The sequence below is a fragment of the Ostrinia furnacalis genome, unplaced genomic scaffold, assembly GCF_004193835.3.
Source record: "Ostrinia furnacalis isolate ACB-3 unplaced genomic scaffold, ASM419383v2 OfSCF1605, whole genome shotgun sequence".
NCBI classification, from domain to species: Eukaryota; Metazoa; Arthropoda; class Insecta; order Lepidoptera; family Crambidae; genus Ostrinia; species Ostrinia furnacalis.
Genome location: NW_021131844.1, coordinates 526,321 through 543,824, shown reverse-complemented (window position 1 = coordinate 543,824; position 17,504 = coordinate 526,321). Strand labels below are relative to the sequence as shown.

General features: G+C 43.4%; 2 protein-coding genes across 6 annotated transcripts in view; one reads left to right on the top strand and one right to left on the bottom strand.

The window, feature by feature from the left end:
• Nucleotides 1-17,504, top strand: part of LOC114353093 (uncharacterized) — a 37,371-nt gene that overhangs the window by 10,461 nt on the left and 9,406 nt on the right. For 3 of the 5 annotated variants that reach the window (XM_028304920.1, XM_028304922.1, XM_028304921.1), the window contains exons 6-13: nt 718-800; nt 4,132-4,253; nt 6,468-6,622; nt 11,604-11,751; nt 11,836-11,939; nt 13,740-13,826; nt 16,039-16,143; nt 16,843-16,938. In XM_028304920.1, the coding sequence (XP_028160721.1) occupies nt 718-800; nt 4,132-4,253; nt 6,468-6,622; nt 11,604-11,751; nt 11,836-11,939; nt 13,740-13,826; nt 16,039-16,143; nt 16,843-16,938 (900 nt within the window). The other 2 variants (XM_028304923.1, XM_028304924.1) reach the window with 1 other exon arrangement.
• On the bottom strand, nt 12,044-13,402 carry LOC114353096 (DNA replication ATP-dependent helicase/nuclease DNA2-like). The gene is made up of 4 exons (XM_028304933.1): nt 13,270-13,402; nt 13,073-13,162; nt 12,868-12,971; nt 12,044-12,267 (listed from the first exon to the last, which is right to left on the bottom strand). The coding sequence occupies exons 1-4, from the start codon at nt 13,381-13,383 to the stop codon at nt 12,072-12,074; spliced, it is 504 nt and encodes a 167-aa protein (XP_028160734.1). The 5' UTR covers nt 13,384-13,402; the 3' UTR covers nt 12,044-12,071.

Sequence of the window (17,504 nt, the reverse complement as noted above, 5' to 3'; positions counted from 1 at the left end):
GCCTAGGGGCCCCGAGACGAGCTGTGCCTAGGGGCCCCGAGATTGTTAATCCAGCCCTGCTTCTTTATAATAAAAATATTTAAAACGAATGAGGCCGTTTGTAAACATCCGTTATTTTTTACCGGACTACGGCCCGATATTTTCGCCGGATTTAGCGGTGGTTTAAGATGAACGTGTGCATCGGACATAGGTCCGGCGAGAAAATTACAGCAAACAAAGGATTCTGTATTTTGAAGGTCCGTCGTCCGGTGAAAAAACTGCCTGAAAGTTCTAATAAACGAATGCGCACGAGCTGTTTAATGGTGATTGCGAAAGTAGCATACAATACGTAGGTCCACTCACATTCCTTAGTATTTATAGGACATTAAATGAATTTAGAAAATTACGAGCCTATTATAGGGGAGTTGGCGAGTATTACGTGAACTGAAGTCCGTTTTCAGAGTCCGGGCACCGACAGCGAGCCCGGCGCCGGTCGCTCCGACGCTCCCCAGTAGGATTAATACTAATATTCCACTCTGTGAGTTGATTGAAAGTTACCAGATCTTTTCTTCTAAATTATAGCGTGATGATGTGCAACTACAAATCCATTAATGAAACAAATATTTTTCTTCCCGTAGGCAGAACCTTTAACTAGGTTTAGTAGATGAACTTTTTGATGTGAATATTTTCCAAAACATATTTTATTTTGTGGGTGATGTTCCATGTGTTTGGTCGCAGTCAGTGTACGCGAACGGCGTGCGCCACAGTCGCCAGGACAGCCCTGAGTACCTGACGCTCAACAACCAGATAGAGGAGGCGAGGTAACTTATTATGCTTCTTACATTTTCATAGAAACGCTTACTATAAATAACAAATGCATCTTTTTATTGTGTAACCAATATTAACTGCTTTAAGTTTTATCACTGACCAATGATTAGTCACCCATTTTATTTTACGTGGTTTAACTTTGGCGCGTTTAGTTAAGATAGCGTTCGATTCGAATGCAGTTTAGTTTATCGAACGGTTCACGCATTCGGTGTGGCGTCTCGTATTTTTTCCCTGATACGTGGCAAAGCAAAATTATGACAAACATTACTTGCTTTTACGAACGAATGATTTTGTATCACATTTATTAACTTATGTCATTTATCAACATGAACATGTTCAGGCGAATGAGCTGCTCATTTAGTTCAAGCGGAGACGCCTGAGCCGAGCCTGAACCTGAGTGCTCAGCTGTCTCCACTTGAGCGCTGAGCATGCTCAAGTCGATACGAGGCCTACACTTAATCAGACTTTAAAGCAACGCAGGACACTCAGAGTGTACAAAGTATTATAGTGCACATGATGCAACTCAGAATTAAGTCGGAACGAGGAGGTAATTTCGCCGAGGACCATAGCAAAATATTCTCAAAATGAAGCTCCGAAAGAGAGAGGGGTCGACGAGGGAGGGGTGAAGGTCGAGCGGGCGAGACAACCGGCCGGGGCTGGATGAGAAAGTGGGAGGTCACACTGTTGCGTTCATCGGGCGGGTGTTCGCCCCGGGCCGCGTCAACGTCGCCGTCGGCCGCGACCGGCGGTACAGGCGGAGGTCCCCGGCAGGTGCGGCGGCGGCGGCGGCTGCGGCTGCGCGGCGTGCGCGATGCGAGCGTGCGTGCGCGGCGTGCGGGCCGTGGGCGCCACTGTGCGCGCCGCCCGCGCCGCGCGCGCTTTCCTGCAGCGCTGGCGCCCGCCCGGGCCCGCGCACCAGCACCGCCCGCTGTGAGCGCCTGCCGACCGGCAGCGGGCCCCGGCGGCGCCGCTCCGTTGACACGTTCGTTTGTTTTTCAAAATCAAAATCAAAATCAAAAATATTTATTCAGTTTAGACCACAAGTGGCACTTATGAACGTCAATAGAAAATAAAAAAAAAATAAAAGGTAGCCCTTATGGGGCACTTTACATGTCTCCTTATCTTTTGGGACCTACCAGCGCTTCGAGACAAACATATGGCAAGTGCTGAGAAGAAACGCCTGAACAAACTTTCGCCCCGCTCCACGTCCGAGCACGCTCGGACGGTCTCCGTGCCCGACCGCACGAAACCACGTCTAAAGTTGCGTAGCCAAATATCACGATACAATTTTTACAGAGAGGACGACGCGACGACGGTAATTACCGTTGTGACCGAAACCGAAACTCATATTTTCACGTTTCACTGCGAATCATAATCTTTTCGTAACTGCGTCAATTTTATTTACTTCTCATCTGAAATATTAACATTTATCTATTGATATTATAATATTTATCGCTTGTTATATTATAATAGATGTCGTTGTTTAAATAAAAAATATATGTAGACCCGTTATGAAATTTAAATAAAAACCGTAATATCCTTTGTGAGCATTTTTATTTTTGTACTAACGAATCATAAATATTTATCAAACACTGCTACCGTGAGCCGTTACGTCGAAGAGGTGTCAAGGTATGAATTAACCTATTCCGTTCACTATAAGGGCCTCAACTGTAAAATTGTAAATGACCACTGAACTTAATTGAGATTGAAAATTCGTCTAATAACCTTTTCTTGAATTACTCATTTTGTGTCCACTTTACATTGCATAAACGGTGTGCGCAATCTGTAAATTGATTTTTGATTGTGATTGAATTCAAATATATTTGTCATGTTGATGTTAATGTTCTAATAGGCCAGTAGAATTAAACAAAAATGAATCAAATCGGAAATAATTCCTACAAAAGATTTTATTGCTTAATGGCTTCATTGGTTGCCCATAAAGACACTCCTAGGTTTTCGACTTCGACGGAGTTGTGCTTAAGTGGTGGGGCCGCCGAAAGGGGCATTTTTTCGGTTTTCCAGTTATACCGCGTAAAGGACTTACCCTATCGAAAAGTGATCTTCCTGACGGTTGAAGGGCACTTAATCCTGCATTAAATAAGACCAAATTCAAATGTTTTGGACAAACCGTTCTCGTGCTAATGTTCGGCAAAGTAGAAAATATATGTATAATTAATGACCCTCTCCACGTCCAATGGCTCGTTACCCGCAGGCTTTTAAGTCTTGAAAAGGACCGCCTAAACCAGTGTAACCCTATCAAGGCTTACGAGCTGGATGCGCCTATCCTTGTTCGTCCCAGCCGTTCCGTAACTGCGGTTGCTGCACCTCTTCCTTGCACTCTCCTGAACGACTCTGTGTTACCTACTGTGGCTGCCTCTCTTCCTTGCACCCTCCTGCACGACTACGTTGCCTAGCCGTATGCCTGGTCTAAGGTCTAAGGTTCGACGCCAAAAATCAACAACAACAAGTTCATATTAAAACGCTGAAGAGTTTTTTTGTTTGTTTGTTTGAACGCGCTAATCTCAAGAATTACTAGTTTGATTTAAATAATTATTTTTGTGTTGAATAGCTCATAAATTGAGCTTTCTCAATTATATTATACAATCACTCGAGGCGAAGCAGTAAAGAAAAATATTGCAATCACGGGAAATAGTATTTTAAACTATTTTCACGCATACGAAGTTGATTTTGTGGCGTCGAACCTTAGACCAGGCTTACGGCTAAGCAATGCAATCGTACAGGAGGGTACAAGCACAACAATGAATAGGGGCAACCATAGTAGATAACACAGATTCGTTCAGGAGAGAGCAAGTAAGGAGGACAAACAAGGATAGGCGAATCCAACTCATAAGCCTTGACAGGGATGCGCTGGTTAAGGCGACTCTTTACAAGGCTTGGGAGCCTAGGGGGACGAGATATTGGACGTAGAGAGAATTATTAATTATACGTACATTCTACTTTGTCGAAGATAAACACGAGAACAGTTTGTCCAAAACATATGAATTTGGTATTATTCAATGCAGGATTAAATGCCCTTCAACCAACATGAAGACCACTTTTCGATAGGGTAAGTCCTTTACGCGGTATAACCGGAAAACCGAAAAAGCGCCCCTTTCGGGGGCCCCCACCACTTAAGCACAACTCCGTCGAAGTTGAAAACATAGGAGAGCCTTAATAGGCAACCAATGAAGCCATTAAAACAATAAAATCTTTTGTAGGAATTATTTCCGATTTAAAATCTAATTCTACTGGCCTATTATCGTTTACTCACATTATTGCGATAAGGTAATAAGAATTGAACTGATGGTTGACATTTTGATACAGAGTACAGTCGGCTGAGCTGGAGCAGCGGCGCAGCACGCTGGCGGAGAAGCTCGCGCGCAAGGAGCGCAAGAAGGAGAAGAAACGCAAGAAGCAGCACGCGGCCGGCGACCACGACCCGGACGGTGAGTGCGGCTGAGTCCAGTCGGCCGAGCGGGAGCAGCGGCGCAGCACGCTGGCGGAGCAGCTCGCGCGCAAGGAGCGCAAGAAGCAGCACGCGGCCGGCGACCACGACCCGGACGGTGAGTGCGGCTGAGTCCAGTCGGCCGAGCGGGAGCTCGAGGAAGGTCTTCCCGAAGATTATGAACCGACACTGCTTCGAAACGCTTATTGGTAAACTCCTGACGCTTTGAAATGAGCAACAATTCAAAAACGAACCGGCATGCGCCTACGATAATGAACAACGCAAAATCTTATCTCGTAAACTTTGCCGGTGTTCGCGCCTTGCAGACGCGATGGAATTTTATAAATAAAACTCGGAAACTGCTTATTTCGTTGTATTCTTGAGACGTTACAATTTTGATGTTGTTCGATCGGAATCCAAAAGAGAAGTGATTTTACACAATGTTTAACTCAATATAAAGTATTGACGGACAAAAGTTATGTGACATTTACATTACAAGTAGATATTGCTATTGGAAAATGATGAGGCGCGAGTAGGGCCGCAACAGCCGGTGTGATAGATATTCTAGATATGTATGGATATCATACTCCAACAAAGTAATAAACTTGGAGTCATTGTGAGTGAAGTAATATTTGAGTAATAACTTTTATTGTAACTTTTATAGACAAGAGTACATGACTAAGGAAATGTGGCTTGTGGTGTATTCCTAACCTAAGATTTGCGTTTGGAACAGGCAAAGGAAATGTGAAATGATGATACGTAAAACACGTTGTAGAAATGCGTCTTACTAAAGCTTTCAAACCTTTTAAATTTTCTACATGATTCATTAGTAAATACTAGTTTTAGAAATTACGTACGCACAAGTACATTCTAAATAACCTATCGGTTCGCTGCGTATTTCCTTGTATCATCGCCCGGATGAACTCTCGAGTGGAGTTCAGGTTTTTGACCTCGTTGGCCCGTGTCGTGAATCCTAAAAAAAGAGCACCAGTGCGCGCCGTGATGACTTTTATCGACGACAATTTGTATGGGCAAAATCGATAAAATAGCGTGATAACGGCCCATTACGGCGCGCATCTTAGGCCTACAGGAAACGTGCCGCGTGCTGCGGCGAGCGCACCGCCGCCCAGCATGCTCGCCGCCGCACGCCGCGGTGCTGGGGCCCGAGCCCACGCGGCGCAGGGGGCGGCCGCGCGAACCCGGGTATAAATATAGTGTGCGCGTGGAGACCGGCGTGCGCTGGCTGCTGGCGCGGCGCCAGCGCGCTGGGGCGGGCGGCATTCGCGCCGCGTCGCCCGGGCCCGCCGCACACGCCCCGCCGCCGCACGCACCCCGAACCTTAAGGTACTGCCGTGTGGCACCCCGCTTGAACCGTCTCTGAAAATAACCGACCCGTTTCTGTCCTGACTCCGGTTAAATTGAACCGCGTTCCTGGTGCGGCCCCGCGGCCGGAACCCGATACTCGTGAATTATCGTCTGTCGTGACGCCGCGGAGTGCGCCCGCGGCTGTTGACCGACTTATCGATATAAATATTTATTCCTGCGCACGCCGGAGCGGGTGTTCTCGGTTTCGTTGTGCTGATTTTGTTTGAGATCTTTGATTTTGTGAAAATGCTGAAATACCTAAAAGTGGCGAACGATGATAAATTTCCTTCCTGCGATCTCTACGTCGAGTGAACTGAATCACGCCCTCGATCTCTGCGCGCGCGTCGGCAGTTGATCTCATTAGACAAATAGATGACTGAACTCGCGTGCAATTTATAGCCGTGTCATAAAAGTAAAAAGAGTGGCTCTGCGTTTTATTAGTATCGTCAGTGCGACATTTATGAGCTGATACACCGTAAGCTCATCATTGAAAATAAGTAATACCCTCATTGTTGATGTAAATATAGCGTAATTAAATAGCAGTTAAACCCACATGGGTTCCTGTAGTTCTGTAGAATTTTTTCAATTAATTCATACTTTTTAGGGTTTCGTACCCAAAGGTTATAAACGGGACCTTATAACTAAGACTCCGATGTTTTGTTTGTACATATTTTATTTTCCAAAATGGTAATTTAAATGCTAAAACTTGTTTTCTCCTCACTCATAATATGTTGTTCAGATATTTATTTTATGAAATGTGTACCTCGGAAAACTATTCCCCTGATCTACCAAGGGCGATAGAGCATTCGAAGGTATCGAACGAGGTGTTGACGGTCGTGTTGCGGCGCAGGCGCAGACATGGCCGAAGCGGTGGAGGCGCTGCCGCGCGAGGAGGAGGTGTCGCGCGCCGGGCCGTCGTCGGCCGCCGTGGCCGCCGCCGCCGAGCTGCTGGCCGAGCCGCGCGCCAAGCCCCGCGACCCGCCCATCGTCTTCAACGACGTCGACGTAAGTAATAATAATAAGTACTTCGTACAGAAGATTTTCTTCGCGAAGTTATTTAAAAAAATGTATGCTCTATGTCGTTAACAATATGGTGTAATTTACCTTGTCTCAAGAGTTGAGCACCATTTTGTTGACAAACGTCAGTGATCGGTACTGCGCCGAAGACATAGGCTGACTCATTGAGTTATAATGTACTACGTACTAGAGAAGACATGTCAACTAGACTGTTTCTGGCACGCAAATAGGTCCACGGACCGAAATTCAATTAGTATGTGCTCAGCGGTTGCTGTGACAACACGCTTGAGTGCAGTTTTGTTTTTTGAAATATGCCATCCTATAGACGAAAATACTGTTCAAATAACTCCAGATACATATTAAGTAAAAATCAAGGAATGACTTTTTACCATTAAGTTTTACATTTATGCACTTTAAAACACTAATTTAATTTTAATTTGTTAATTACAAGGCGTCACCGCGGCGGCAGCCATTTTACGAAAATTTCAAAGAATAAAAATCGCAGACTTGACACTGACGCATAAATTAGTATACGAAAGGATGATTATAGTAGAAATTGAAGTAGAGATTAAAGATAGTATACGAAATACAGCAATAAAAATATTTTTTTAAAGATAAGCACTTTGTATTGCACAAATTACTAATAGTCGTAACTAACACCAAAAAACGGCAGAGCGAAGTGATTTCGAATGTTTCAACTGCTACGTTTTGTCACTTGTCTAGGAGGGCTAATTTTAGTCTAAGGGAGCTTTGATTACATTACAGGAAACGCACCATATAATAAAAGAAAATAATGTAAGTAGCTGAACCTTTTTGCTATTGAGCACCATGAAAAAGACAATGCCGGAAATTGGCGTCTTTTTTTTTTCGCGCGGCCATCGACCAAACTTTGTTTTTTGATTACAAAATAGTGTAATAAACCAAACTTACTATGACATGTATACCTCTAAACTCAGTCTGAACTGAGTTACGAGCATTAAAAGTTTGATGATTTTCATACTAGATTTGCTTTTTGCGCGCAAGTTTTGTAAGAAATTGCAACAAAATAGTGACATTGTACCTATGTGTAAACAAAAAATACCATCCATTAAAGGCTCCAGACATCAGTGTGGAGCAGAATCAGCGCAATAAAAAAATAGCGCAATATTTTGTTACAATTTCTTACAAAACTTGCGCGCAAAAAGCAAATCTAGTATGAAAATCATCAAACTTCTAATGCTCGTAACTCAGTTCAGACTGAGTTTAGAGGTATACATGTCATAGTAAGTTTGGTTTATTACACTATTTTTTAATCAAAAAACAAGATTTGGTCGATGGCCGCGCGAAAAAAAAAAAGACGCCACCTTCCATACAAAATCTGGCATTGCCATTTAACACAATTTAGCCGATTTGTTCATATTTTCACAATCGATTCACAATGTCTATGATGAGGCGACCGCAGGAACGTCACTATTCGTGCAATCCTATCAATGAAGTACGACATTTTCTGGTGCAGATTTTATCGCCATAAATTATGAAACTTGATAGTCATGGATTTGATTGACAGCTGTCCGTCAAATTCCCGCCCCGCACCCCGCACTGTACATATTTTGTTCGCGATGTCTGTTCTATACGTAGTAATATTACTTCAATGGGCTGACTTCGGTAAAATGATGTGTGACGTGAGGTGTCAAACTGCGGAAAATGGCGGAGGAAATACATGAATAAGCATGAAGTAAATTTTGTGTTTCTAATATTATTCAGGCAGTTAAAAAATACTGCACAGTATTAATTACACCACCGTTTTTATATATTGATTGGTTTTTATATATTGTTTATTGTCTTTACAATGCAAATGGGTGAAGAATACGTGCGTGCGTCAATACTCGCTCGTGATTGTCCTGTCGATTAGGTATCTCAGGAGGGGCAGTCGCGCGTGTTTTGTTTTCGATGCAAACTCGCGGAGATGAACAGGCCTGCTAACACCCTCATTCACTACTCACCTGCCCTGCCTGCTCACTCTTCTACTCTACTCAGGAGATGCGAGGAGTTACAGTTGTAAACGGCTTCTTTTCAGCACCTGTCTGCCCTAAAATCAAACGGACAGTCAATTACAGTTTTCATACAACACTAAAGCTGAGTTGTATCACCTTGTTTAACCGCACCAATAACATTAACCGATACTTTTTGTATGGACTTTGACATATTTTTGACGTTTGTAAAAGTTAAAGTAAGATTTTGCAACTCAGCCTAAGGATTTCAAGACAGTTGTTCCTCGAAATTCTTAAGCACCTTCTGTTGCTCCTTCTTCAAAGTAGATCGCGTCTTTCAGAAAAAACTGCATTAATTAACTCATCAGCAACAAGTTTTTCCGATTGACTAAGTATGTGTAACTGTGATGTTTATCAGTAAATAAGACCGCGTCAAAAAATGTCATGTTATCTACATTTTATCATCATCAATTCATCATATTTGTGACTAGTAAGCTTCAGCCTTATTTCAAGTCTCTAATAAGAACTTTTGTATTTGTACATTAGTATACTCCACGGCATACCAGTAATTTTCCTGCGTGAATGATGTGGAAACGATGTGCCGTTTGTTTGCGAGTGGCGCGTGGGCGGCCGGCGGCCGGTCAGCCGACATCCGACAAACTACTTGTTTACGCATCCCGTAATCACTTAGGTAGTCAAATATTCTTCAAATTCTTTTAAAATCACTTTGTTCCACTAAGGATTAACAAAAACGGTTGAACTATGAATACCAATAATCCCAGATAAAACTGCACACTTCATAACATTATGAAGCAGTAAACTATTATTGAGAATTGAATTTATTCGATTATGAAACAAATGTAGTGACTTTTCTAGAGTATTAGAATATTGCCAGCCAAATATTCGAGCAATAATTTACACGCTGCAGAAATAACAACGTGACTCCCGGTGCAAGAGTGACTCAGACGCGATTATTATATTATGGAAATGCTCCAAATTGTACCACGACATCTGGACTTCGCTCACGGCATCCTTATTTAGACATCCAATGAAGCAAGGAAAATTAATAATCATAAAACCAAAACACAATTTGCATTAAACCATTTAGACTACACGATATCACAAAGAACACTTCCGTCTGTGCTCCTATGTCATGAAAACATGAAACCTACAAATATTTAACGTCAATTAAATGTTTATAAATCACGTGTCCCTATCTCTTATTTGGGAGTAAAATTTTAGTTTTATGTGGTCCTTCTTCATGTTTTAAAATGTTGTAAAAATGCATTCGTAAGTTTATTGTCCCAACGGTTGTTTTTCTATGAACTGCAAAATTCTCACGTTTCTCGACATTTACCCGCTATTCTACTATGTTTTATCATATTTCCTTGATGGGGGGAAATGGATTATGATTACCATGCTTAGAAATCACATTTCGCACAGTGATCCATTGTACCATCCTTCGGAAACAGTCAAGTGTTTACAGCTCGCATCGCGCCGTGAGTCACTGCCACGGCCGGCCGTGGGCGCCGCGTCCGCGCCCGCCCTCACGGTTCCGATGCGCACTGTGCTTGCGCATCCACAACGCCGCACAGTAGTCGGCAAGCGGAAAAAAGTCCAAAATTGGAAGGTTCTAATTCATTAAAATTAGCATAGTAGCCTTATTGTAGAATAGTTATGGGATCATAATCACAAAAAAAATGTCAATTAAACGTCATTTTAAAGGAAAATTATGCGTCATAAGTTGATCAAACACGAAATATTTATTTAAGCGTAGTTTCTACGCTCGGATGTCTACGAATGTATTTCTTAAGACATTGATGATATCAACAATATTTCTTTTTAATTGTCTTTTAGGAAGCATTATGTATTTACATTTAAACTATATTTTGCAAATAACTGCTGTCGTCATGTCCTACTTGACCTATATAAAAGACGCTCTTTTATATTCGAAATTATTGCTTTTCTTGGACCATAACTTTTTTGCCTTGTCGATCCTAGTGGAGATGTATGTATCAAAAGATTCCTTAGTCCTTCTAGTAACTAGCCTATTATAAATTAGCTGCTAATATCTGCTACCCTTGACATACGATTTATTTATCTAATGAGGTTAAGTGATTGGATATGACGAGACGGGGATGAGAGAGTAGGTACTCTCGGTGCAAATGAGGATATTATGAACATTCTTCTGGCTTCGTCTGATCCATTGATCAATAAATTTAGAAGTAAAATCAGCAAAAAATGTTTAGTTCTAAACCATGAAGTTTTAGACCTGATAAAAAAGTGACATTATTTGTTAGTCATTTCTGTTATGTATTAAAATATAGACATTGCACTATATAACTTTCTTTTTATCATTTTAAAGCAATATTATGAAAAGAAACATGACAACACTGAAAAATGTAATTATTTCCGCTCTCCCATACAAAGCCGACCACTGTGCGCCGCCGTCATATGTGGACGGGAAGGACCGGGCTAATTATAACACTCGCATAATAGATTAACGCAAATGCAATCGCATAATATGCGTCTCCAGGACGGGGAGCATTCGTTGCCAAATATAAAAGGAATAAAGGATCTTGCCAAAATCTTTATAGTTGTTGATCAACTCGCAAGCTTCCTTCTGACGTGATCACATCACATTAAGCTCACATCGACCGGTTACAGTCCTTTCGATTAATCTGGATGTCAATACTAGATAATTCAAACGTCTATTTATACCAGGGCTGCAGGGCTATAAAAATGTATAGTCTGGTCCGTGAGCACGTAGAATTTTCTCCAATGACCGCTAGCTACCTATCCTTATCGCTCGTGCGTAATTATGTTGCTATCGCGCTCGCACACTCACTGCGGGTGCCAGTCGCACAGTCGCGACAGCAATATAATTACGCGCGAGCGATAAGGATGGTTAGCTAGGGGTCATTGGACAAAATTCTACGAGCTCACGGACCGGGCTTTAGTTGAAAATATAATAATGAAACAACGGCGCGTCCCCCCAGGGCCCGCGCGAGTACGAGCGGCTGGCGCGCGCGCTGGAGGGCGCGGCGCTGGGCGCGGACGAGCGCGCCAGCCTGGACGAGCTGCAGCAGTACCTCGTGCTGGGCGAGGGCAGCTGGGTGCTCGGCGACGAGTTCCTCGCCTTCGTCGGTCAGTACCTCCCGTCTCCGGATTGCACGCACTCGAGATCGATCGATATTGAAACTCGCGTAACTGACCTGTCGCCGATTGCAGGGCGACTCTTGAACGACGAAACGCTGAGCGAGGAGGTGCGCGTGGCGACGCTGTCGTGCCTGGCGGCGTGCGCGCTGCGGGACGACGTGTCGCTGCTGCTGCACCNCAGAGCAGCTTGCCGTCATACGCGACGGTGTTGGCGAGTTCGGCCAGCGGCGCGTTCATGCGGTACTGCAGCGCCAGCGTGACGTCACCAGGTCGCTATAGACTCTCTCCTATCGCCTGCAGGTGTGACGTCATATACTTGCCTGCAAGTCGACGTCCAGGCGGGCTCGAGCGACCGCGTCGTTGGCACAGAGCAGCTTGCCGCCATAAGCGACGGTGTTAGCAAGCGCGGCCAGCGGCGCGTTCATGCGGTACTGTAATGCCAAAGTCGACGTGGCTGCATCGCTCATGAGACGGTGGAATAAACTCTCTTCCATGCCTAGTCGCCTAAAACAACCAATTTCCACCATAAATAAAAGACAAATTTTTAAATTGCTTTAATGACATGCCTACTCATGTAAATAAATGGTTGATAAATTGAAAAGAATATCAATTTGATTAATCACTCGGTACACCGTTATAAAATCAGTTTTGCAAGAAAAGAAATATTTAAGTAATCTGTTCAACCAGAAAGCTGCTAAAAATACAAACTATGAACCTCCATTTTAGCATTTTGGGAACTGTGATGCTATAAAGTTTGATTGATGAGATTTGATTCATTTGAGTTGACTAATGTATACCAAGGCTGAGTTGAACCACCTAACTTTGACGGTAACTATGACAATAACTGGTGCATATAGATGACCCACGCTGAACTGTCCCACCAAACTCAATGACAGGGGGGCGCTACCATCGTTCAACTATATGGTTTCCAACATGGCAAATATCTGAACCAGCGATCCGGTATTGACGGTGGCGCCCCACTGTCAATGTCATCGACAGGACAGTCCAGTATTTTGGAACTATATGTATGGAGTTTGACAGATTTTTGAAGTTTGTCAAAGCTAAAGTAAGATGGTGCAACCCAGCCTTAGTGAGATATAATACCTGGCAGCTCTGCTCCGTACGACTGGGGGCAGTTGGTCCGGGTCTCCCACCAGAACGAAACGCTTCGCAGCAAACAAGGGCCTCAGAACTGTACTTTGGAGGACCTGAAATTATTACAGGTTACACATATTGGCTCTAATCGGGATGTTAATAAAGTCCAATATCATTTATTCTACAAAACAAGAAGTTTGATTCTCATTATCACCTGAGTCGCTTCATCAACAATGCACATATCGAAGGTCGTTCGCGACAGCATGGCGTGAGATGCCCCTAAGCACGTCACTCCAACTACCTCCTGTAATAAAAATAGATTAGTGGCAGCATCAGAAAAGAAAACCTGCATTTTAAAACCGAATGGAATGGAATGTAAGAGCGAAATAAAATGGAAAATAATCTTCTTACCATAGAGTCGTAGAGTTTCTCAAGGTCTTCGGGCGTCTCACACTTGACGGATAGTTCCTGCTCGCAGCAGTGCGATAAACTCGCCGCCACTCGTGACTTGGGGCCCAGTCTCATTATACGGATGGTTTTCGGCAGCCTGCAAAATTATACAGTTAACAGCACATCAGTAGGCCTAAGATGCGCGCCGCGATAACCGTTTATCACACCATTTTATCGATTTTCCCCATACATTTTGACGTCGATAAAAGTTATCACGGCGCGCATCTTAGGCCTACAGAATACATTTTTAGTGCAAAATAGCATCTATTACAACTACATAAGGCGCTGCAATATATTCCACATCTTTCATTAGGGCAAAAAGATAAGATATGTGAAGGCTCCATAAAAGAGCAATACTTTAAAGTTTTTATTATAAGTCTTTTTTTTATTTAATACTTCAGGAATTGTAAGCACTATTTTTAANGCTGCAGCAGGACCGGCGCCACCACGCGCTGCTGTCCTACGCGCACTCCATCGACGCGCGCCCGCTGCCCGAGCAGCGCGCGCTCGCACGCCTGGTGAGTGCCGCTGCTGCAGCAGGACCGGCGCCACCACGCGCTGCTGTCCTACGCGCACTCCATCGACGCGCGCCCGCTGCCCGAGCAGCGCGCGCTCGCACGCCTGGTGAGTGCCGCTGCTGCAGCAGGACCGGCGCCACCACGCGCTGCTGTCCTACGCGCACTCCATCGACCGCACGCCTGGTGAGTGCCGCTGCTGCAGCAGGACCGGCGCCACCACGCGCTGCTGTCCTACGCGCACTCCATCGACGCGCGCCCGCTGCCCGAGCAGCGCGCGCTCGCACGCCTGGTGAGTGCCGCTGCTGCAGCAGGACCGGCGCCACCACGCGCTGCTGTCCTACGCGCACTCCATCGACCGCACGCCTGGTGAGTGTCGCTGCTGCAGCAGGACCGGCGCCACCACGCGCTGCTGTCCTACGCGCACACAAAATCCTTAGGTAGGATACATCCTATTTTCAAGTAGGTATATTTATTCGGGTCGACTTGTGTAGTTCTCGCTTCGGTTCTTTACGTTCTTTTCTGGTTGAAAATTTCATTACAAAAACAAAATTGCCAGTCTCGTGGGGCCCAAAACAATTTTCGGCCTAGTGGGAGATGAAAGCGCTCGAATACCAGGCCTTCACAAACCTTAATTTTTAGAGGTACTATCGGGGACTCGAACGCCTTGACACCTTAAGGGCCTAAATTGTTTGCACACACACGCTCGATTAAGCTCCGCCCCCGTTCATTCATGTTTCGGGTCTAAGCAGCGTCGGCGCATCACTGTAGATGTTTGCCCTAGCAAACCAAGCTCTATGTAAAGCACTTAGGATTGAGTATTGCTTATTACCCGCATCCGTAGCGCTCGTTTGGCAACGTCGCATTTTAGTCAATTTGAAACCCAATTAAGAATCGCTACAAAATATTATATGAGGCTTCGTGTAAAATTTGAACTAGCGATTGCCCGCTCGGGTCACAAAATTGCTATCGCACATTCCGAGGTAACTATGCAATTTCCCGAGAAAAAAGTAGCCCTTTCTACAATTATTGTTGATATTATGAGTGTAAATCTCATGATATTAGTTTAGCTAGTTAGGGCGAGAAATACAAAATCATACAGTTACTTTCGAATTTTACTTATTTAATAGGTATTTAATTTATTCGGAACTTATAATTTAAAACAATATGTTATTGAATTAATTAGTAAAGAGTTAAGGAATATTTGTGGCTTAAAAACAATTATTGTAAGATCTGGCTATAACTTTCTTAAATCCTTGAATGTAAATAAAAACTTATAATAGGTTTCTATTTATTTTTAATGCATATTTTGTTTTCCGTTTTAAAGAAACACTTATCTACGTTATTAAAATTTAATATAAATATTGCACTAGGTAGCAATGATCCAGGTAATTGGTTATCGTAAATATTATAATATTAAGTTAGTTTTATTTCAAATTCAATTTTTTATTGCACATTAAGTGTCTTTACACAAGGTCTTAAATCAATAACAATTAAACTTCAAACTAAATAATACTTAAACAGTTAACAATGTATAGATAAGTTTGTAAGTAAATATAAGAATTATTTTGAGAGGCATGGTTCAGTAATCGAGCGGAGGTCAATAAAAAGGCAATCAAACAGTCCAATTACTAGCACGGGTCAACACAAATCAATCGGTTATTGATCACGAAACTTCACAAAAAAACAAAGGAGAGAATATGTCGACAGATCGCCAAAGCAAAAAGCAGACAGACCTCGTATAAAAACACAATATTAAAAAAAATACATATCTATTTGTTTGTAACCAAATTCTATTATTAAAATTCTAAGGCTGAGTTGCACCATCTTACTTTAACTTTAACAAACGTCAAAATTCTGTCAAACTCCATACAAAAAGCACCGGTTACCGTTATAGCTACGGTCAAAGTTAGGTGGTGCAACTCAGCCTAAAACTAAGAAAGATTGAAGAAAAAGAAACATTTCGTTTTAAACCCTAACCGTATGACAATAAAGTGCACAATGGTATTTCGTATTGCAACCTAAGCCCTGATTGTCTCTTATTGGTCGTAGTATAAATATAGTAAAATGCGTAGCCAATTAGAGACGGGGTGAGCACGTGACCGGAGCGATGCGCTTACGCTAAAATTTCTACAAAGTGGTCAGGCGGAAGAGTCCCCGATAGTACATTCCTGCGTTAAGGTCGAGTTTAATAACATAAAAAAAATTGTTACAGATGTGCAACTTGTTTGAGAACATCTCGTCGTCCGAGTGGCTGCTCTACATCAGCGAATGGGATTCCAACGGAGTACCGCTCTCGAACATTCGCGCCACCACCAAGGTACGCTTAACATTATAAAATAAGATTATAACCCAGAACTATACCTACCTTATAACTAAGTGGCAGAAGACTTGAATATAGTAACGTAAATGAATTTAAGGGCGCAGGTACACTATGCGCGAAATTGATTGAGTTAGATAGTGTAAACACGCATTCAGTAACTTTTACCGTGTGTCGCCCATACTTCGCTGTGCGTGTTTGTGCTTCTGTTGATCAGTTTCCCGAATATTGCACCTGCGAGCTGCGCCATGAAGATAGTAAGCTTGTAATTTCGTTAAATTCCGTGGTTCATTTATGTGATTTGTGAACAGTTGAACACCTGTCCCATTTAGGGGACATAGGACATTAACACCCGTATTCACAAACGATGCTTGCTTACGTAAAACAGCAAATCGAACGCACAGCGTTGAATAGAGCTCTGTGATTGATTCGTGTGTGACCTTGTGCGTCCACGCGCATTGCCATTCGTATCTCGGCAGCTCGGCTACTTGTCAATATTCCCTCTGTTGGCTTAGTGTGTTTACATCAAACGTCCTCACCAGTGAGCGCGCAAAAAATGACATTAAATTGGATTTTACAGCGCCCCTAGCGAAAACTTTCAAGATCTAAAATTTTTAATTTTTTTTAACGCGCTCGCTAGTGAAACGTTTGACGTAAACTCACACATCGTCAACGCGCTGACTGTGTTGTCGTGCGCAGGTGTGCGTGCACAGCTGCCTGAGCGAGGACGCCGAGCTACGCGACGTGGGCACGGCGCTCATGTACAACGTGGCCACCAAGGAGGTAAAGACCGTGGTCAGTATCGCTCTCCTCACTCACTCTACTCCTGCTTAAGCAGATTCACACATCAGTGAAGGCACAGTTCAGGCTCAGTGCCGGCACAGTGCGAAATATTTTTTCATACAGCTACTATGAACGCATCCCCGTTGACGACGATATTTTTTTTTCGGATCACGGATGCCGCCGCGGCATCAAAAACAAAATAACTCACTTCACAGTTTCTGAACAAGAATATTGAAACAGCTCTCTGAAATTTTTAAATATTCAAAATATTTCACTGACGCAACACTGTAGCACTGATACTGAACTGAGCCGACACTGTGACGGAACTGTGGCTTCACTGATATGTGTGAATCGAGCTTTAGTCTGCTTGCCGCTCGCCGGCTGATACGCATGTTCACCCCACCGATCGAATTCATCTCAAAACGACGTTTCTCTTTCTCTATTGCTTGTGAAATACTTGTGACTTCACCATTTTTGAAGGCAATTGTTAATGTCTAAGCGACAGTATTTCGATGATGTCGGTGTCGGTTTGGTGAACCCACTCATAATAAATGCATATTTAGCTTACCAAGAGATGT

Bases quoted from the DNA above. Each gene is read 5' to 3' on its own strand.
- LOC114353096 (XM_028304933.1), bottom strand. From the start codon at position 13,383: ATGAGACTGGGCCCCAAGTCACGAGTGGCGGCGAGTTTATCGCACTGC. The intron at 12,972-13,072 runs GTGATAATGAGA...TAATAATTTCAG, and splicing joins TTGTTGATGAAGCGACTCAG to GTCCTCCAAAGTACAGTTCT. The intron at 12,268-12,867 runs GTATTATATCTC...TGGTTGTTTTAG, and splicing joins GTACGGAGCAGAGCTGCCAG to GCGACTAGGCATGGAAGAGA.